Source organism: Octopus sinensis, linkage group LG9 (assembly GCF_006345805.1).
Source record: "Octopus sinensis linkage group LG9, ASM634580v1, whole genome shotgun sequence".
Taxonomy (NCBI): Eukaryota; Metazoa; Mollusca; class Cephalopoda; order Octopoda; family Octopodidae; genus Octopus; species Octopus sinensis.
The window spans coordinates 45769997-45792956 of NC_043005.1; the positions used below are offsets into that span (position 1 = coordinate 45769997).

Consider the following 22960-nt stretch of genomic DNA (forward strand, 5'->3'; position numbering starts at 1 on the left):
TGTTTTTTGAGTCAACAGTAGACTACTGAAGTTTCATAATACTAAGCATACAACTGCTCATGTGCAGTTTAATATTTTAAGATTTATGCTCAATTTTCAAAAGAAATGTACCTTCACTGTCTGTTTCACATTCAGTATAATGTATAAGTACACACTGCTTACTTTTTCTACTGTATATCATATTTTCCACTATACTTTCATGTCATGTAATACATAAGTGACACTGTTATTTTGAGGTGGAATCTTGTGGGGCTTTTAGTTTTGTTGCTTGTGTACTACATGATATTATGCATGATAAAACACTTTTAGCTTCATGAATATGTATACTTACACTTTAATTTCAATTTTGTCTTGCCCTATTTGATACCAACCTTGTTAGAGATTACCTCAACTTCCTTTAACCTTTAGGAGACAACAGGGCCAATCTGTCAGCCAAAAAGTCGAATGACAAAGAAGATTGTATTAGTTCATTTAATTTCCTACACAAAGATATATAGTTGTGTATATGTAAAGTAATTACTTAATTTTTTTATAATTTTTTTTTTTGAAAAATAAGTGTACGCCCACTATAGGGCTTGTGAAAAGGGCTCCGTCTTCTTAGCTCTGAAACTCCAAATGAGGCTCTGTCTCTTAAGGGTTAACTTGTTCCTATTTAAATGAAAACTTCTATCATAATTTTGTGTAAGAATCTTTTAAGTTACAAACATTACATTAAAGAACAATGATATATATTATGTGATTCCTTCAAATTCTTGATTATTTTTAAAATTGGACCACAGCATAGTGCAAGTGTGGCTGTATGATAAAAAGCTTGCTTCCTAACAACATGGTTCTGGATCCTATGTGGCACCGTAGGCAAGTGTCTTCTACTGTTTTGGGCCAATCAAACCTTTGTGAGTGGATTTGGTAGATAGAAACTGAAAGAAGCCGAGCTGGCAGAAATGTTAGCACGCCAGGTGAAATGCTTAGCAGTATTTCATCTGCCGTTACGTTCTGAGTTCAAATTCCGCCGAGGTTGACTTTGCCTTTCAGCCTTTCGGGGTCGATAAATTATGTACCAGTTATGCACTGGAGTCAATGTAATCGACTTAATCCCTTTGTCCTTGTTTGTCCCCTCTATGTTTGACCCCTTGTGGGCAATAAAGAAATAAGAAACTGAATGAAGTCTGTCATATATATGTGTATGTCTATGTCTGTCTGTCTCCCACCACTGCTTGACAGCTGGTTTTGGTTGTGTTTACATCCCTGTAACTTAGCAGTTTAACAAAAGAGATTGATAGAATAAGTACCAGGCTTTAAAATAGAAAAATTGGGGTTGATTCATTCAACTAAAAATTCTTGAAAATGGTGCCCCAGCCTGATTCAAAGTAAAGATAACGACAAAATGGTTAAGACTGGTGTTTATAATGCTGCCTTATTGAAATCTCTTGTGTATTAAGGATAGTTTGGTATTGTTTAGCCTCAGGTCAATCTAGATCTAGCTGATTTATGATTTACAAAGAAATTCCACTTGTAAAAATCCAGCTCAATTTTTCCATCATTCAAAGCAGGACTACATCACCATATACAGGTCCTTCAGATTTTATAATGGGGATTTTTGTGAGGTTTGCGGTTAACTCTTTGCAGCAAGATGAACTAAGGTAGTGGGTGCTTTTGTGAATATCTTTGTATTGTATGCTAATGGTTTTTGTTGATAATTGGTTTGTTAGGTGATCTTTATCAGCTTTACTAAAGTGAACATATAGTACAGAAATAGTCCTGGTGTTTCTACTGGAAGACATGCCATCTTTATAGCTATGTTAATTTAACACTTAAAATCTGTGGTTCTGTATTAAAAAAGGTTTTCGTTTAAAGAAGTATTTGATTAGGCAGATTTTTATTGTTGCCTTTTGTAAGTTGAGTAGCTATATAAAAAGATACCTGAGTGGATCTGAATGATGATGGGCAAGTTAGTGGCACATGTATGTATGTGTAATATATATACTGCTTGAAATATATATATTGAGAGCAGATTGCATCGATAACCAGCTAGAGGAGGTGTCCTCTTGTGGTTAAAAATGGTAATAATGTCGGTTCATATGGAACAGCCATGTTGAAGGGGCAACAATATTACTTCTCAATATAGTTACTACTTTCATCTCTTACAGAGATTTTCTAACTAGCTACTTTGCTTGTTTTATATATATATATATATACACACACACACACACATACATATATACACACATACACATATACACAGCAGGTGCATTCCAGAGGTCTTGAGACTTTTTTTAGGAGAGGAAGTTATTAGTCTTAGATTTGCCTTTCATCTTTTCAAAGTTGATGAAATAAGTACCAGCCAATCACTGGAGTCGATGTAATCAACTAGCTCTGCTCCCCAAAATTTCAGGTCTTGTGCCTATAATAGAAAAGACTAATTTTAGTATATCATTACTATACACTTAATAAGCTGACCTGCCAATTTTTGTTATTCTAGATTTAAGGAGATGGCTATAACAGCACTTTGAACACACCCCGCTAAACACTGCTTTCCACAGCTGACTAGCTTGCAGAATGCTGTTCAGGCATATGGAAACTTGCTTTACAATAGAGCTTTGTGTTAAACTGGGCAAAAACACTATAGAAACTTAAGATATGCTTCGGAATGTTTATGGATTAACATTTTTGCTGGCACAAGAGGATATGAACAGCAGATAAATGAGAGACGATGAGAGGTTTTGGTGGGAAAGGGACATCGCAACATCAAAACTGATTGAGAAAATTCACAATTTTCGGGATGAAGATTGTTGTGTCTATAAAGACAGTGATCATACAGTTTGGAGTTGCAGCAGCTGTACACAGAATTATTCATGAAGATCTAAACATGTGCAAAATTTGTGCAAAGCTTGTTTCCAAGGTGCTCAGTCACAAGCATTCTGGTAACCAAGAGATTAACGAAGTTAGGCATCAAAACTAATCTTCACCCTCTTAGCAGTCCAGACCTTGCTCCCTGTGACTTTTGGTTGCTCCTCAAGCTGAAAGAGAATCTCAGGGGCAATCATTTTGAAGAAGAAGGAGGCTGTGACAAATGGACCAAAACAATCTGTTGAGTTTCTCTCTCCATTTTTGAAACTATAGTCTTATCAGCAAAAATGTATGTTGCTGATGCTATAAGAATTTATAAGCTTTCAAGAAAATGTGAAATTTTTTTTGGAAGAGTGGATCTTGAATAATGCTATTAAGAACAGCATATAAATATTGGGTTGAAAAGCCTTTTTGGATGAAAATGTCAAAGGCCACCCATGTGACTTGAACCCACATCTTTATACCTGCAGGTTGTTTGTAGCTTTGATAACAGAGGTATCTGGTTGTTGTTCATAGGAACATTTAGAAATTTACTTCATTAAATCTGATTTTGTACTTAATTATATAAATTGGTAAATCCTGTTTGTGAACATAACCTTTTTAATATTTTGAATGCTTCATAAAATGATTGAATTTAATTTGTCTTTAAAAATGCAAATGAATACGATAATGATGATGATGATTTGCATGTACCTTTGTATACTAATTATAAGGCGTATGTGTTTTGTCTTCCTGTTAGGATCCCTATATCCAATCAATGGAACACCACACAGATTGGGTAAACGATGTTGTTCTTTGCTGTGGTGGCAGAACATGTGAGTTTCTTCTGTTCATATATATTTATTTATAAAAGGAAAAGGGAAATAAAGAAAGCTTCTAACAATGCAGAAAGTTTTACAAAAACCTTTATCTTCACAAGGAAACAGTCCAAAAAATGTGTATTTACACCGATTTCTTTGTTTTATTTTAAACTACTTGGCATTTGGGTTAGCAGCAGCAACTCTCTAGCCGTTTTGTGCAAGCAACTCTCCAACCTTTGGAGAGTTGCTTGTATTAATGCTGAGCAGTTTAAAATAAAGTAACAAAATTAGTATAACTACACATTTCTTGGACTGCTTCCTTCTGAAGACGGGCCTTTGCACCTGAAATATAAAGGTTTTTGTAAAACTTTCAGCATTGTTAGAAGCTTTCTTTATTTCCCTTCTGTTTTCTTACTTTTGTACTACAATGCTTCAAGCAAACTACAACACTTAGATTTATTTATTTTCCATCTGTATGTATCCTGGTTTTAGACCAGGTAAATTGTATCACAGCATGTCTTAATAGGTGACAAAAAGTATTGGTGTCCAGATTCTATACAGTCTAAAACATACATGACGTTTCCTGTATTTTATTAATACTATTATGTAGCTCATATTCTGTGCACTTGCCTATCCTATGGTTTGATGCTCCCACATCATACTGCGCTGGATATAGGAGTGGAGTGTGGGACCTTCTGAGCCCAAACATTGGTTATGTGTCATACTTCACAGTGCCTGTGTCTATTCTTTGGGTGTAGGAGTGGGTGTGTGGTAAGAAGTTTGCTTTCCAACCACTTTGGTCCCAGGTTCAGTCCCACCATGTGGCACCTTGGTCAAATCTCTTCTACTTTAGCCTCAGGTTGATCAAAGCTTTGCGAGTGGATTCAGTTGATGGAAATTGAAAGAAGCCCATCATATATGTATATGTGTTTTTGTGTGTCTGTGTCTGTACCCCATCACTGCTTGACTACTGGTGTTGGTGTGTGTATGTCCCTGTAAATTAGCAGTTCAGCATAAGAGACCAATAAAGTAAGTACCAGGCTTTAAAAAAAAAAAAAAAACTACTCAGGTCCATTCCTTAAGGTTGTATCCCAGCATGCCTGCAGTCCAATGACTAAAACTTGTAAATGAATAAAATGATAAAAAATCAACCATATTTGTTGTAATCAGTTAATTTCTACTGAAGAGAGAATTTGTGATGTTGTATTGACAGTAAACTTCTCCAGCTATATTGTTAGTAGTGGATTAGGGTACTGTGTTTTTAAAATTTTGTGTATAAATCTTTTAACCCTTTAGCATCTAAAGTAGCTGTTCCTGGCCCAGATAATCTACCTGTTTCATTTTTAAACTGGCCAGATCCAACCTCTCACACTTACCCTACAATATTATTCTAAAAATAAGCAATTGTCATTGAATTCTCAGAGCTACAAGGTTATGCATGATTAAATCAAATCAATGTGAATAAATATACATTACGTCTGACAGAGAAATCTGAATGCTAAAAGGTTAAACCAGCTGTTTCTGACCCAAATAATCTACCTGTTTTATGTCCAAACTGATCAGATTCAGCCTCTCACACTGACCCTAAGAAGAAACAAATACATCCACAAATCCTTGAAGCTATTGAGATAATGTTTGATTAATTCTAAACTGTGAACAAATGAGCATTACATTAGACAGAATAATCTGAATGCTAAAGGGGTAAATTCTAATCTGTTGAGAATATAAGTGATAAATTAAGCGAGAAATTCTTTCAACGTATATCTATTGTGGTAACTGTAAATCTCATTTCTTGACAGTGATATCTGCATCCAGTGATACAACGGTGAAAGTGTGGAATGCCTACAAGGGATTTTGTATGTCTACATTACGAACGCATAAGGTAATTATTGGACATTAAATTGCCATTTCCTTAACGATTTGTTTTTAATCTAGCCAGATTTGAAATACGTGGTTAGTAATTAGCAGTCAGATACTAATTACCATGGCGTCAATTTTATTACAATTATTGCATGCTCCAGCACACGTCACTGTTGATTGGATGGTATTGTGTTGTTTAACCCTTTAATATTTAAACTGGACATATCTGGCCTAAAATATTCTTCCTGTCTCATGTTCAAAAGCTCTGGCTTTTCACATCTACCCTACAATGCCATTCTAAAAATAGACAATCATATCATTGGAATATTAGAACTATAAGATAATGCATGATTAATTCAAAACATTGTGAATAAGCATTACATTTGACAGAGTCATCTGAATGCTAAAGTGTTTACTCCATCAGCTTTGATTAAGCAGACCTACAATGAAAATCATTCTAGTTGTGATTATCCTGACTTTTAATCATGCTTAGTGTACTTTGAATAACACTATCTTAGATCTGCCAAGAAACCTGACTCCTCATATAGCCAGAGCTTTAACTCAATTTTTCACAACGTGTAAGTGACTGAGATTTCAATACTCCCCCACCTAAACAGGATGCCAGACAGTTGCATAGTTAATTCCCCAGCTTTTACTAAAACTAATTTACAGTTGAGTGAACTGGAACACACATGGAATAAGGTGTTTTTCTTGAGAATATAATACGTTGTCTGTTCTGGGAATCGAAACTGTGATTTTAAGATTGTGAGTGCAATGTCCCTTCCCACTAGGCCACACATCTTCACCAAAAACTATGTCCATTTTTGAGATGGTAAAGGTGTAGTTAAAGAGAAATAGTTTGCTATTTCTTACGGGTCAAATGAAATGCCTGTAGCTGAAGTACATTTCACTCTTTATTTTACTTCATGTACATTAGAGAAGTTTTGAACAGTTCTGCAAAAACTAGATGATTCAAAATTTCTTAAAGACCCCCCCTCTCTCTCCCCTCTCTCCTCTTTCTCCCTTCCCCTCCCCCTATCCTCTCTGTTTTCTTTTTCTTTCTCTTTTTCCTTCTCTTTGACTGTCTCTCTCCTTCTGGTATCTCTCTTTCTCTCATTAAGAAATTTTAACTATCCAGACTTCCTCCGTTGTATATAATTATGAGAAATGGAAGAAAATATGAGAACTAGTATCATCATAAAATGTTTTATAGCCGAAGTAGATATCCAATCTGTGGTGAAAGTCTGTTCATTATGAATTTAATTTGTTTAAAATAAGATCGATCACTTGTTGCTCACTAGTCATCTTTGCAGGCTGAAGGAGAACACTGACTATATTCAGTGACAAGGCTGTGTAGGACTGTTGGAAACCCTGGTGTAACATTGAGGACATGTGCAACTTCTCAGAAAGTTCCTTTAACCCTTTAGCATTTAAACCGGCTATATCTGGCCGAGATACTCTACTTGTTTTATATTCAAACCAGCCAGTGCCAGCCTCTTATACCTACCCTAAAACATTATTCTAAAAATACACAGCCACCTCATCGAAATCTTGAATCTACAAGGTAATGCATGATTAATTTAAAACAATGTGAATGAATAAGAACTACATTTGATAAAATGATCTGAAAGTTAAAACGTTAAATCATATTAGAACTGAAATTTAATATTACAGTTTAAGTGTGTTGGCCATATACATTGGTTGATGGTGGGGATATCAGCCATTGTGTCCTCAATACTCACTGTCTGTTACCTTGGTTAGTTATATTTAAAACGATTTGTTATGTCATCATTTGATGTCTGTCTTCCATGCTGGCATGGGTTGGACAGCTTGACAGGAGCTGGAAAGCCAGAAGACTGTGCCATGCTCTACTCACTTTACAGAATGTGATGGGTGCTTTTTATGCCACAAATGAGGTCACCAAATAACTTACAAGGCATCTCAGTGAAGAGTAGTCTTGAAAAGGAAGTGGCTTTGTGCCAGGTGATGAGAGGTTAGAGTATGATAGTGGAACAGAAATATGTGTCTTGCAGTAGACGAGATACATGACTACCCTAATTGGAGAGGAGGGAGGTGATGAACACGTGTAATATATATATATATATATATATATATATGAAATATTTGTGTTTATTATTTTACTCTTCAATGTTGATACTGGCAATATTCTATGAATTTTCAAAACATTGATATAACGTAGTCAGTTTGGTCATCAGTATTTTTTTTCCCTTCTAAAGTGGTGAGCTGGCGGAATCATTAGCATGCCTGGTGAAATGCTTAGCATAATTTCATCTGTCTTCATGTTATGAGTTCAAATTCTGCCATTCATTGCTGTTCATTCTTTCAGGCTTGATAAAATAAGTACCAGTTAAGTACTGGAGTCGATCTAATTGACTTCCCCCTCCCTTCAAAATCTACTGGCCCTTTACCATTATTTGCTCTTCAATATTGATAGTACCAGTATTCTATGAATTTCAAAACATCAACGTAAATGTAGCCAATTTTCTCATCAATAATTTTTATTTTACATTTTTGTTTAATATCTTTTGGTATTGTTTTATAGGATTATGTGAAGGCCTTGGCTTATGCAAAAGACCGTGAACAAGTAGCTTCAGCTGGTTTTGATCGGGCTATTTTCCTATGGGACGTCAATACACTGACGGCTCTTACTGCATCCAATAATACTGTCACAAGTAAGTACTATATTTATAGTATTCTATTATTAATTTGTGAAGGTACCTGGTATTATCTGTCTGCTATATTCATCTACTCTGTCTGTGATATCATTATGTCAGTGTGATATCATGTGTCTTACATGGCTTACATACAGTTGGAAGTATTTAAAGTTCAATGCTAAATGCAGTTTTATGGTGTCACATTCCAGTAACATTGCTGTATATTAATACACAGTTACAACAGTTGTCTGAAGTTTTGAACTTTGTGTTTAGGATAAAGATTTACAATTCTAATAATCAGCTAATAACCAACATCAAGATGGATTCAAACAAAGTAGAAGTATTGCTACTACAGTCTAATTATAGGAAAGACCAAGGTGATGTTCACACTGATACCTGGGGAACACTATTCAGCACATGATTAGGAGTGGTGGATACATATCCATACCTATCGAATGAATGTAGCCTGGATTTTGAAATTATATTGAGAGGAGAGCAGAGGGAATGACGGGGGACCAAGACTCCTGGCACTTTGCTGTGCATGTCAAGCTAAGTAAAAGTTTGGTTACCCTTACATACAAGCTCACCCCCTGCAACTCTTTCCAGCTGAGCATCCCTAATCTCGTGGACTTGTCGGTGCTGGTGCCTTGTAAAAAAACACCCATGTCGGTGCTGTGTAAAAGCGCCCAATACACTCTCTAAAGTGGTTGGCATTAGAAGGGCATCCAACTGTAGAAACCATGCCAAATCAGACATGGAACCTGAACAGCACTTCAGCTGCTCAGCTTCTGCCAAACCGCCCAACCCATGCCAGCATGGAAATGGATCTTAAATGATGATGAGTTGAGAAAGTGAGTACATCATTTAGCAAACTTGTGAAAGGGTGTTGTGGATTGTGGTATTACAGCTCGCACAAAAATCAACATTTACAAGTTTGCATACTGACAACACTTTTGTATGCTTCTAAGACATGGGCTACTCATAGTTACAATTTGGAAAATGACTACAGCATAAACCAAAGAAACAATGCAAGGATTGTATTGATGAATGATTTAGTCATCTAGGTTTCTGGCAGAGGAAGGTATTGCTAGGTTTGAGCTAACCAAAAAGCAGCATGCACAGTTAAAATATACTCTGAGAAAAGGAGGTATCATTGATGCACCAGAAGAGATTAATAGTTGGAAATTTAGTCTTTGTGACAGAGATTACCTGTCAAAAATCCTGTGGCTACATAAGCCACACAAAATCACAAAGTAATTTGCAAAATCAGGAAGTAGCTAACTGTCTTGGAAGCTATGAAAAACGTCATGCATGCTGCAGTCTCTTCTCTGGCTAAGCCATTCAAAATAAAGATCATAATTGACCCACAGTGTTGGTGAGCTGCAACAATTAGCTCTGATTTAAGTAGCTGTCAAACTCTCAGAATTATAAACACCCAAATTATTCTATATTTATTATCAAGTACGTGATCTGGTACTCTGCTCACCGAGTAACACCCTGGCTCCACCTTACAAAGATATTCATGACTATTTCTCACTCAGTTCCTTCTGTTTATTTCTGTTCTGTTTGTCAGCTGCATAAGTTGATCTGTTTGTAAACTGCACCTGTATCTTCTAATTGCAGTTTTGTTAGCTCGGCTTACTACTACTACCACCACCACCAGTAGTAGTAGTAGCTGCAATGACTGTTAAAAAGTCATTAAATAATGATATAGCTGCCTGTGATATATTTCTCGGGGTTTCTGTAAAAGCTACATAATGACTGTTTATAGCATTGACTCCATAGACTGGTGTTAGTTAAGTGGTTCAAGTGCCAACTTTACTCCTGTTGTACAATATTACTTTGGTGCTTTAGACCACACACACATATATTTCTACATGACACTGAGAACAGCTGTGTGCTGGGCTTTGAAATTTAATACAATTTATTTTGCAATAACATTTAAATATAGTTGGTAGACAGAAACTTTGTGTGAGCCTGTCATATAAATATGTGTATGTCTTTGTGTCAGTATTTGACTACTCGCCCCCCCCCCCCCCACTGCTTGATGACAAATATTTATTTCCTTGTGATTTAGCCTTTTTTTAATCCACCTCCCTTTTTTTTTTTACTTGTTTTCAGTCACTAGTCTGCAGCCATGCTAGGGTACTGCCTTGAAGAAATTTAGTCAAATAAATTAATGCCAGTGTTCATTTTTTACTCTTTTTTTTTAAAGCCTGGTATTTACTCTATCAGTCTTTTTTGCTAAACCTCTAAGTTACAGGGATGTAATTACTCCACCACCAGTTGTCAAGTGGTGTTGCCAAGGGGTACAAACACATAAATATATATACATAGATAGGTACAGGCATGGCTGTGTGGTAAGAAGCTTGCTTTCCAACCATTTGGTTCTGGGTTCAGTTCCCGTATGTGGTACCTTGGGTCAAGTGTCTTTTACTATAGCCTCGAGTTAACCAAAGCCTTGTGAATGGATTTGGTTGATGGAAACTGATGTATATATATATATATGTGTGTGTGTGTGTGTGTGTTTGCCCCACCTCCACCATCACTTGACAACCAATGTTGGTATGTTTACATAGCTTTAACTTAGCAGTTCAGCAAAAGAAACTGATAGAATAAGTACTAGGCTTACAAAGAATAGGTCCTGGGGTCAATTTCTTTTAAGGTAGGGTTCCAGCATGGCCACTGTCAAATGACTGAAACAAGTAAAAGAATATGTACATAAGATACCTGTCTTGCATCTACATTTAATGGGTATGGCTGGGTGGTTCAAAAGTTTCATGTTTTGTCCTACAGTGTGACATTTTGCCAAGTGTCCTAGCTTTGGGCTTATACATGACTTGTCAGTAAAATTTTGCTGATAGAATCTCTCAAGGAAGCCTCTGCGTGTGTGTGCGCATGCATGTATATGCTTTCTCATTGACAGGTCAGTTGGCAGTGATATTCATGTCCAATAGACAAACTGTCTGGCAGCCCATCTGTGTATATGGGCTCTTGGAATTAAGTTTCTTGCTTGAAAGACAAGGGTTGATGTCAGAAAAAATATCCAATTGTAAACTATTTCCTCAACATGTCTCGACCAATTCATGCTGGCATGGAAAAAGCTGTCTGTAAAAACGAGAAGGATGATGATGTTCGTAAGTATTGATGGCAATGATTAAGGTGGCCAACAGGTAGAATCACTAGTACACTGGGCAAAATGCTTAACGACATTTTGTCTGTCTGTACATTATGAGTTCAAGTTCTTCTGAGGTTGACTTTATCTTTCGTCTTTTCAGGCTCAATAAAATAAGTACCAGTTAAACACTGGGGTTGATCTAATCAACTTGCCCCCTCCCTCAAAATTGCTGGCTTTGTGCCAGAATTTTATATCAATATGTAACTAAGGTGATGAGGTGGCAGAATCGTGAGCACTTTAGCACTCTGGACAAAATACTTTGCAGCATTTTTTCTGTCTTTGTGTTCTGAATTCAAATTCCACCATGATAAACTTTGCTATTCATCTTTTGGATTCTGGGGTCAATCTTAGCAACTTATCCTTCTCCCAAAATTGTTGGCTTTGTACCAAAATTCAAAACCAATATTGATGGAGATAATGACAATGATGATTTGCATCTGTATTTGATATATTTGTCTTGCAACTACATTTGAATGTAATACTTCTGTCTTGGAAAAGTGATCACCCACGCCAGAAAATAAAAATCTGTTTACATGGTTGGAGCCGCTGTCTTATAAACTTAATCTTTAATTAATCTCTTGTCTGATTTCCTCCTGGAACTTCTGTGTCTTTATTAATCCATTAAACTGTTTGCTTCTAATAAGTCTTTGGTTGAAGAATCAGCTACTTATCAAACAGAGAATACAACCATTTAATTATTGTTAATAACCATGTCTGTTGTAATATATGTTGGTCATGTAAATTGCTTCATTAATTATAGAGATGAGAATTATATATTGAGTCGACTTATCAGATTGTCTTGTGAGATTAATCGGAGCACTGAGATATTTTAATGCAAAGAGTAAAACTTGATAGCTGAAGAATTACTTCTAATTAAACATTTTAGTATCTTATTCCTAAATCTTATTTTATATAACCTTATGTTTACTTACAACTTTCTTGATTGACCACCTTAGAAAGTATGTTGGTATCATCATCATCATCACCACCACCACCATGATTATGATGATGATGATGATATTTTTTTTTCCTGCTGGCATGCTTTGTATGGGCCATCACAGTTTGAGTCTTGTGGAGATAAAATAATTTAGTTAAGGATAATAGAAATAATTTATAGTTCCTAAATTGAGTAGCATGAATGGCAGATGCTCTGTGCTGTAATTAATAATACAGTTGCCCAGTTAGTGATGGATGGATGGATGATTCACATCCTATTGATGGGTCTATTTTTCTTTTGTGTCTCAAATTGATTATAAAGTCAAGTATCAGCTTATGCACTTAAACAGTAACGTTTTTTTACTTCTTTCTTCTTTCCAGCTTCCAGCCTTAATGGTAACAAGGATTCCATCTACAGTTTAGCGATGAATCCTCCTGGAACAGTCATTGTATCTGGGTCTACAGAAAAAATTTTAAGAGTGTGGGATCCTCGTACGTGTCAGAAAATGATGAAATTGAAAGGTCATGGGGATAACGTCAAAGCTATTGTACTGAACAGAGATGGTACTCAGGTTAGTTAATATTTTGTGTCTTAGTTGTTTTTTCTCTTTTACCATTATTCTCAAACGTTACGTGATGGATGAGGACAGCTGTGTAAAGAAGTGCCAAGCTCTGATTGTGGAGGGTACTTGTGGAAGGGGTAGACTCAGGAAGACATGGGATGAAAGGGTAAGAAAAGATCTTCAGATGCTGGGCCTCCTCACAGAGGAAGTAACAAGGGACCAAGAGATGTGGTGATTTGCTGTACTTGATAAAACATGTCAAGCCAAGTAAAATTGCTGTCTTCCACATACACAAGCTTATCCGTTCAGGGTCTGGTGCCACATAAAAAGCACCCGTGCCAGTACTGCATAAATGCACCCATGCCAGTGTTACGGAAATGCACTCATGCTGGTGGCACGTGAAAAGCACCCAGCACACTCTGTTAAGTGATTGGGGTTAGGAAGGGCATCTAGCCATAGGAACCATGCTTCAACAGACAATTGGAGTCTGGCCAACTCTGTCAAACCGTCCAACCCATGCCAGCATGGAAAGCGGATATTAAATGATGATATATATATATATATATATATATATTTTAAAAGAATTGTTATAAACCTCTGTATTTCATCATTGTTCTGATGTGAGTTCTTATTAGACATTTTCGGGTAAACATGCATCCTTTTGTACTTATCAACATCCTCCTAACTAAAGATAGTTTTTCTTTATTTGCTTGATCCAGGCTGCATAATTTAGCTAAATGAAGATGCTGGTGGAGGGTGAGTGGAATAGATTGCAATGATAAGAAGCTATATTTTAAGACATTTAACACAAGCTACTAAATGAAGTGTTCTATTCAATTTATCACATTTACTTTCCAATTACTTTCTATTTGGAGCAGTTTATTACAATTAATAAGCATGGAATATAACGCTAACTTAAATTTTAAGAAAGTACAGGTTTCCACTTCTTTACTCTAGATTATTTGAGAAACTGAATGGAATTAGAAGGGTCAAAGAATTTGCATTATATATATTATTGAAATACTTTACACATTTTATTTCAGTAATACTTTGTTTTTGCGAATATATATATATATATATATATCTGAGATATCTGGCATCTTACTGTACTCAAGAAGACCTGTTCACCACAGCAGAATTGATAACCGGTGCTGGTGCCACATAAAAAAAAACACCCATTATACTCTCTGGAGTGATTGGTGTTAGGAAGGGCATCCAGCTGTAGAAACCAAACCAGAACAGACAATGAAGCTTGGTGTGGTTCCTGACCTTACCAGCTCCTGTCACTGTCCAATCCATGATAGCATAGAAAACAGATGTTAAATGCTGCTGATGATATATATATATATAAAGTTAATCCAAACATGAAAACACAAAGAGAAAACACAACAACGTGAGGACGTGGAACGAGTATAGTGTTATTGGACACTCAGGAAAGGAAAGAAAGAAGGAGGATTTAACGTTTCGAGCAGAGCTCTTCATCAGAAACATAGAAAAAGGAAAGATCCAAGGAAGGGAAGACAGACGAAAAAAAATCGCAAGCGATATACACACGGTCACATTAACCCTTTAGCATTTAAACTGGCTATATCTGACCCAAATGCACTACCTGATTAATGCTCAAACTGGCCATATCCAGTCACTCACACCTAACGTACAATGTCATTCTAAAAATAAACAATCATGCCATTGAAATCTCAAAGCTAAAGATAATGCATGATTAATTCAAAAGGGTTAAAAATGTATGTTTCAAACAGGTATTTGGTGGTAGATATACAAAACCAACACGCAAGTCTATGTTGGTGTAGAAGTTGACCTACTTTTTTGACTGCAAAATTCAACTTCTGTGCTTGGAAATGCATTAGAAAGTGACAGTTCAACATTAAGTAAATAGACCTTCTTATTTCGTATCCAGCAAAATACACACACACACACACACACATGCACATGCGCACGCACACACACACGCATGCACGTGCGCACGCACACACACACGTATGTAATGAAGCTTTGTTATTGTTTTGAAGCTAATGGAAATTTTATGTAATATATTCTGTTTGATTTTAGTGCTTATCTGGCAGTTCTGATGGTACAATTCGGCTATGGTCAATTGGGCAGCAGGTGTGTATGGCCACATTCCGGGTCCATAATGAAGGAGTGTGGGCGTTGCAGGTTAGTTTTTTTTCTTTCCCCTCTTTTTCAGTTTTCATTTACAAATGTTTTCATATTTGACAATAATGTGAGAATTCCTTATAAAAATAATAAGACACTTTCTAGATTGTACTAACCTGTACATTATGAGTTCAGTGTCGGGATATGGTGTTGCACTCTACCATGTGTAACCGGCAATCAAACCAGTTCAAGTTTGGTGGCTGTGTGGTAAGAATCTTCCTTCCCAACCACATGGTTTCAGGTTCAGTCCCACTCTGTGGCACCTTAAGCATGCGTCTTTTGCTAATGCCTCAGGCTGACCAAAGCCTTGTGAGTTGATTTGGTAGTCGGAAACTGAAAGAAGCCCATTGTGTGTGTGTATGTGTTGGTCCCCCTACTATCACTTGTCAACTGATGTTGCTGTGTTTACGTCTCCACAATGTAGCAGTTCAGCCAAAGAGACTGATAAAAAAAATACCAAGCTTACAAAGAATAAATCCTGGGGTCGATTTCTTCGACTAAAAAGCCATTTAAGGTGGTGCTCTAGCATGGCTACAGTCAAATGACTAAAACTAATAGAAGAATATGTTTTTAAATATATAGGTTCAGGTGTGGCTGTGTGGTAAGAACCTCATGGTTCCAGGATCACTCTTAGTGCGTGGCACCTTAAGCAAGTGTCTTCTATTATATCCTTGCTTGAACAGACCAAAGCCCTGTGAGTGCTTTTGGCAGACAGAAAGCATAAGATCATCATCATCATCATCATCATTTAGCGTCCGTTTTCCATGCTAGCATGGGTTGGACGGTTCAACTGGGGTCTGGGGAGCCCGAAGGCTGCACCAGGCCAGTCAGATCTGGCAGTGTTTCTACAGCTGGATGCCCTTCCTAACGCCAACCACTCTGAGAGTGTAGTGGGTGATTTTATGTGCCACCGACACAGGTGCCAGACGAGGCTGGCGAACGGCCACGCTCGGATGATGTTTTTATGTGCCACCGACACAGGTGCCAGACGAGGCTGGCAGACGGCCATGCTCGGATGGTGTTTTTATGTGCCACCGACACAGGTGCCAGATGAGGCTGGCGGACGGCCACGATCGGATGGTGTTTGTTACGTCCCCAAAGCACGGAGGCCAGTCTATGCGGTACTGGCTACGGCCACGTTCGGATGATTTTCTTGTGTGCCACCGGCACTGGTACCACAAAGATACAAATTCCATTTATGTTCATCTATTTTGATTTGTTTTGATTTGATTTTCACTTGCCTCAACAGGTCTTCACAAGTGTCACAAGAAGGAAGGTATGCACAGTGGACTGACTACGTCCCAGGTAGGGGCCACGGGTTATGGCCTGACTAGTCTTGCGGGTCTTCGGATGGTGTTTTTATGTGCCACCGACACAGGTGCCAGATGAGGCTGGCGAACGGCCACGATCGGATGGTGTTTGTTACGTCCCACAGCACGGAGGCCAGTCGATGCGGTACTGGCTACGGCCACGTTCGGATGGTTTTCTTGTGTGCCACCGGCACTGGTACCACAAAGATATATATATATATACATTTTTCCCATAACTTTATCATCAAATGTTCAACTAACTACTGCATAAATAACCACAATGTAGTTAGCCCTGAATGAGCAAACTTGTGAGCACAGATATTCTAACCATAATGTCTTGGGCACTGCTCATGTAAGACTGCATTATCTAATGTGTGCCTTCCTTTCTAAGACAGTAGAGTGCAATTTCAATGGAAGTTCATTGTTTTTAGCAGTTCAAACCACCAAATAGAGGTTGGTTTATGTTTTAGTGTTCGGATGAAGATGTTCCTGTTTTCCTCTTGTTTATTTCTGGAAGTAGTAGACTTAAAATATTTTATTATAAGAAGTTTAATTATAAAAATCATTGATTCATGCAACATTGAAATTTGCTCCTCTCTTTCCACAGGCTAATGAATCATTTTCAGTTGTGTACTCTGCTGGCAGAGACAGACGTGTATGGGCTACAGATATAAGGGACCCTGAATATCGGACACTGATATGTGAAGAAAAAGCTCCTGTATTAAAGGTAAATTGACATAATATATGTTGTTTTCACAACATAAACCATTAACAAAGTTTCTTTATGCTTGCTTCACCTGATGTAATAGCCAAATCACCTTCAAATTGGCCATATCTGGCTCAAATATTCTCCGTTTTATGTTCAAAGAAGTCTTTCACAACACAAAGTTTCTTTATGCTTGCTTCACCTGGTGTAATGGCCAAATCACCTTTAATCCTTTAACATTCAAACTGGCTATATCTGGCCCAAATATTCCCCGTTTTATGTTCAAGGTAGTCACATCCAGCCTCTCACACCTGCCCAACAATGTCATTCTAAAACTATACAATCACATCATCGAAATCTCAAAGCTAAGAGTTAAGGCATGAGTAATTTCAAGACAATGTGAATAAATAAGCGTTTACATTTGCCAGAATAATCTGAATACTAAAGGGTCAGCTAAACTTCCCTTTCACCATTCACACCTGCTTCCCACATTAGCATGGTCTAGATGGATTGCTGTGATCCAAGTCATTTAATTGGGAGCCACTGCCCTTATTAGGTGGGTTGGAGGGTCATCTCTTGCTTGTGCATTTCATTTTTGGCTTGATTTCTATGACTGGATGCTCTTCCTGTCACCAACCACTTAAAAGATAGTTCTGGACACATTTTACTCTGTGGCACCAACACTAGAGAGGTTGTCATATCCTTGACAAGATGGGACTAAAAGGACCTTTTGAACCTATGCTTTCTTGACTTGCACACCAAACACTTTACAGATTACACTAGATGTATTTTACTATGGCATCAGCACAAGAAGTTTTGCCTTGCATACCATGAGAGCAAAGAATGCTCATGACTCTCATACAAATATGTTTACTCAAGACAGTTTGTCCAAGAGAGAAAATGTTGATAGAACTGGGATGAGTGCACAAAGAAAGCAAGAGTGTAATTGTCAAAATAGTGATTGTGATGAGAGAAGATGAAACAATTGTTCATCACTGACTGTACTGAGAAAGTGAAAGTAAAGTGTATTGGGTATATTTACATCTGGTGCAGCCTCTTATGCATGGCCTTATGATGGGCAACAGCAGTAGAGTGATAAGGATGGTTGTTTGGAGAATGAATGCAGATGGGTTTCACACTTGATCTTAATTCTTATGACTGCAAACTTATGGTTAACATGCATTGACCTCCAGAATGCTGATATAACAATTTAGCTTGATTCTGATTCAGACTCACCAAAAAGAAAAGACAAGTGAAAAAACAGTTTGTCATTTTGTCAACCAATATGGTTGGTGTTTATCTTGGAGTTCCTCTCCTTTGCCATCGTAATTTTCTTACATTTGCTTTTTTCCCCTGCTAGTATGGGTTGAGCAAGGTTTCTTTGAAGGAGAATTCTACAAACAGATACTCTTCATGTGTATTGAGTGCTTTTTATGTGCCACTAACACCTGCAAAGTCACCGAGTAACTTACAAGACGCTTCAAGTGAGGTGGGGGTGAGAGTATTGAGGGAGGTGGCTTTGTGCCAAGTGATGAGGAGGTTAGGGTATGATACTGGGACAGAACCTGGTGACTTGCGGCAGAGGAGATGCATGGTTGCCCCAGCTGTGAAAAGAGTTTGAGAGAGAAAATGTTGAAGACGAGGTATCAGGTATACCCACAAATTACAAAGTACTCAGGAATGGATAAGATGAGTGGGTAGGTAAGTTTGCAAGGATGTGAAAGGAGAGTGGGAGATGGAGGAGATAGGAATGCAGTGAGTGAACACACCTGATGTGGGGAAGGGTATTAGGAAGATATGTTGTGGTGGGAGAGAGAGAGATTCATTGGACAGATTGTGTGCAGGTAAGTTTGCAAGAGTGCAGAAGGAAATCGGGAGGTAGAGGGGTGGAGAATAAAGTTAGAAAGTTTTCATTTGATTGGTATTTGGAGAATGAATTTTGACTAAACAACACCCAGTGTTTACAATGTAATGAATAACTACATAAAGTGACTAACAGAAACAGCATTCTTCTACTGTGTGAAAAAATGCGATCATCATCGTTTAACGTCCGTTTTCCATGCTGGCATAGGTTGCACGGTTTGACTGAGGTCTGGAGAGCCAGCAGCTGCACCAGGCTCCAATCTGATCTGGCAATGTTTCTACAGCTGGATGCTCTTCCTAACACCAACCACTCAGAGAGTGTAGTGAGTGCTTTCTACATGCCACCAGCACAGGAGCCAGTCAGGCGGGCCTGGCACTAGTCAAGTTCAGATAGTGTTTTTGTGTGTCACCGGAATGGAAGCCAGTCAGGGGGCACTGGTATCAGTTATTTTCGGATGGTGTGTTTTACATGCCACCGGCATTGGAGCCAGTCAGGCATATTATTATTATTATTATTAAGGTAGTGAGCTGGCTGAATTGTTAGCACGCCAGGCAAAATGCATAGCAGCATTTCATCCATCCTTACATTCTGAGTTCAAATTCTGTCGAGATTGAATTTGCCTTTCATCCTTTTGGGGTTCGTAAAATAAATATCAGTTGGATGTAATTGACTTACCCCTGCCTTCAAACTTGCTGACCTTGTATCAAAATTTGAAATCATTATTATTACCTCCGCCTTAGCGAAGGCAGATGTATTGTTTTCAGTTGTGTTTTTTTGTTTGTCTGTGGACAAGATATCTCAAGAACCGCTGGATGGAATAGGATGAAACTTTCAGGGCTGTTCGGCCTCGTGACTGACACAAAGTGATTAGATTTTGGGAGCAATCTGGTACCAGACAAGGATTCTGGATTATTTTCCATTTTTTTACTTAATTTCTGAGAGTGGTTGGGTTTATTTTTAGTATTCTCATTTGTGAGAGCAGTCAAGTTTATTTCAGATATTCTTGTTTTAAAAATCGTCTCTGTCTAATCGTTGAAAGGACTTTGGTGTTGCCTTGGCAGAGGTTTGCACTATCTGAGTGCTCTTGTTATTATTATCATCTTTTTTGTTTTTTGTGGTTCATCAGAAACTGTGTTTTTCTATCATTCTGTACAAAATAAGCTTCACATAAATTAGCTACATTTTAAAAATAACCCTTTGCATTAAAATATTTCTATTTTGTTTCTATTTAATCCTATAGCTTGAACTATCCCAAACAGATAACCAGCAATCTTTATGGGTTGCAACAACAGATTCTTCCATTTGTAACTGGGTAAGTCTTAAAATTCATGTGTGCAATTGTTGTTATTGTTATTATCATCATCATCATCATCATCATTATTATTATTGAGGCAGTAAGCTGGCAGAATCGTTGGCTCTCTGGACAAAATGCGTAGTGGAATTGTGTGCGTCTTGCTGTTTGAGCTCAAATTCTGCCGAGGATGACTTTGCCTTTCATCATTTTAGAGTTGATGAAATAAGTACCAGTTGAGTACTGGGGTCGATGGAATCAACTAGCCCCATCCCTTCAAAATTTCAGGCCTTGTTCCTATAGTAGAAAGGATTATTATTATTGAGGTAGCAAGTTGGCAGAACTCTTAGCATGCCAGACAAAATGCTTAGCGGCGTTTTGTCCGTCTTAACATTCTGAGTTCAAATTCTGCTGTGGTTGACTTTGCCTTTCTTCTTGACTTGCCCTTGCCAGCAAATTTCAGGCCTTGTGCCTATAATAGAATTATTATTATTCAAAGCAGTGAACTAGCAGAACCTTTACTGTGTCAGATCAAATGGTTTGTGGCATTTCTTCTAGCACCTTACATTCAGAAATCACATACCGCCAAGGTTGATTTTGCCTTTCATTTTTTTGGGGCCGGTCAGTAAATAAAGTACCAGTGAAATACTAGGGCTGATGAAATCAGTTAACCTCCTCACCCAAATTTCAGGCTTTGAACCTTTATTAAAAGAAAGAATTATTATTAATTCTCATAGTAATGGTGGGGATGATGATAGCATCCATCTTTCATGCCATCTTAGTTGAACCATGCCTATCTGTAATGCTTCATTTTCAGCTTTGTTTACTACCACTCTACAGAGTGTACTGGATACATTTCACCTTGTCACCTTTGCTACAGAGGCTGTCATGTCCTCAACTAACTAAATGGTCCTCTTGACACTAAGTTCATGTCACTCATTTGCTAACCATTTTCTAGAGTGTATTGGGTGCATTTCTTTGTGCACCAGCACCAGTGGGGTTGCTTTATATCTCAATATTAAAGGAATGAATTAGCTAATTGTTCTGGGGAAGACATTTAGTTCCTTGTACACAGCTTCCACAACTGTGTAATTATTCTAGGGGACTTCATATATCTCTGTATGGGTCTTCTGGAGACCTTTCCTTTTGTAAGCTGAATTAAGTTAATATAATATTAAGAATGCTAATGGGATTTTGAATACTTTATGGGGCTATTTGATTTTTTCCTTTTAATCTATTTAATGTCAAATGATAAATGTTTACGTGTTGCAGCCAATCAAGTCTCGAAACTCAAGGTGCTCAGGTGATTACGAAAATGAAAAGACAGTCCCTATGTGTACGCAGCCAGATTTTACTATCAAAGGTAGGTGTATTTTGTCTTTAGTTCAGTCACATAATTGATTTATTGTTTCTTATTTATTTTAGTGAAGGTGCATAGCTAAGTGGTTAAGGTATTCAGCTAACAATCGTCAGGTGTTGAGTTCAAGTTTGATTCCCATCAGCGTGTTGTGTCCTTGAGCAAGACGCTTTATTTCACATTGATCCAGTCCACTCAACTGATAAAAATGAGTTGTGGTTGTACCTGTATTTCAAAGGGCCAGACTCATCACATTTTGTGTCACACTGAATCACTTTGAGAACTACTTTAAGGGTATGCATGTCGGGAGTGCTCAGCCATTAATTTCACAAGTAGGCCGTTCGTTCATCAGATCAGCTGTAACCCTTTAAAAATGTTCTTGAATATTTAGCTGCTTATAAAGTCGATGGAAACAGTAGCAAATCAAGTCAACCCTTTTGCAGGCAGACTGACATTTTGATCAGCAATTGTACAAGCTGAACAACATTTTGGTCATTTGCAACATAGCTCAATGTAAAAAAATACTCTCCTTTTGAAAATTGAATCTATCAAAGCATCGCAAGAGGGCCCTGCTGCATGCATTCTTCCAGAACTTCCATGATTTGCATGTCATAACATATTTTGAAGACAATCACTGATACTTAAAAATGTAATGTAAAATTATGGAATCAAATGGACGATACCCTAATACAGTGCTTCGCAACCTTTTTTCACTTGTTGTATACTTATATTCTTAGCAAAATTCAGTGGCACACCTGAACTAAAAATATAACGAAAAGTATAGGGAAAAAAATTATATTCAGGTTAACCTGTGGCCACCTAGCATCGTCTTGTGGCACACTTGTTTCAGAGCATCCACCAGCTTATAATATAATATTGAAGTATTAACTTTTTTGTTTACATAACATAAATGTTGTGAACTGGTTTATATGTAGAGGGAAGAATATTTTGAAAACCCACTTGTAGTGGGTATTTATTGGAGATTTGAGAATACCTTTTTTGTGTCAGGTTTTGGTTTGATACATAATGTACCAGCATCATGTGATAATTTAGGATTTACCTTGGTTTATATTAGCAGGATCAGAGTGACTTCTGCTAAAATAGGAAGGAAAAAAAAAAGAAGATATTTGTGGTGATAAACTAATTAAATGAAATACTTTCTTGTAATATGTAAAAGCAGTTTAACTCTTTATCATTCAAACTGCCCAGATCTGGCCTCTGCTATCTACCTGATAATGTCATAGTAAAAATAATCACATCAAAATCTCAAAGCTACAAGATAACGCATGATTAATTGAAAATATGAATAAATAAGCTTTACATTTGACAGATTAATCTGATTGCTAAAGGGTTATCCCTGTAGTATTCAGATTACTCTATCAAATACAATGCTTATTTAAT

General features: G+C 37.4%; 1 protein-coding gene across 2 annotated transcripts in view; it reads left to right on the forward strand.

Annotated features, from left to right (window-relative positions):
• The window catches only part of LOC115215739 (WD repeat-containing protein 48-like), a 132138-nt gene that overhangs the window by 68017 nt on the left and 41161 nt on the right, over nucleotides 1-22960 (forward strand). For both annotated transcript variants that reach the window (XM_036505946.1, XM_029785033.2), the window contains exons 3-10: nucleotides 3587-3662; nucleotides 5447-5529; nucleotides 8071-8200; nucleotides 12678-12868; nucleotides 14927-15031; nucleotides 16949-17068; nucleotides 20152-20223; nucleotides 21475-21565. In XM_036505946.1, coding sequence (XP_036361839.1) covers nucleotides 3587-3662; nucleotides 5447-5529; nucleotides 8071-8200; nucleotides 12678-12868; nucleotides 14927-15031; nucleotides 16949-17068; nucleotides 20152-20223; nucleotides 21475-21565 — 868 coding nt within the window. The remainder of the gene's footprint in view (nucleotides 1-3586; nucleotides 3663-5446; nucleotides 5530-8070; nucleotides 8201-12677; nucleotides 12869-14926; nucleotides 15032-16948; nucleotides 17069-20151; nucleotides 20224-21474; nucleotides 21566-22960) is intronic.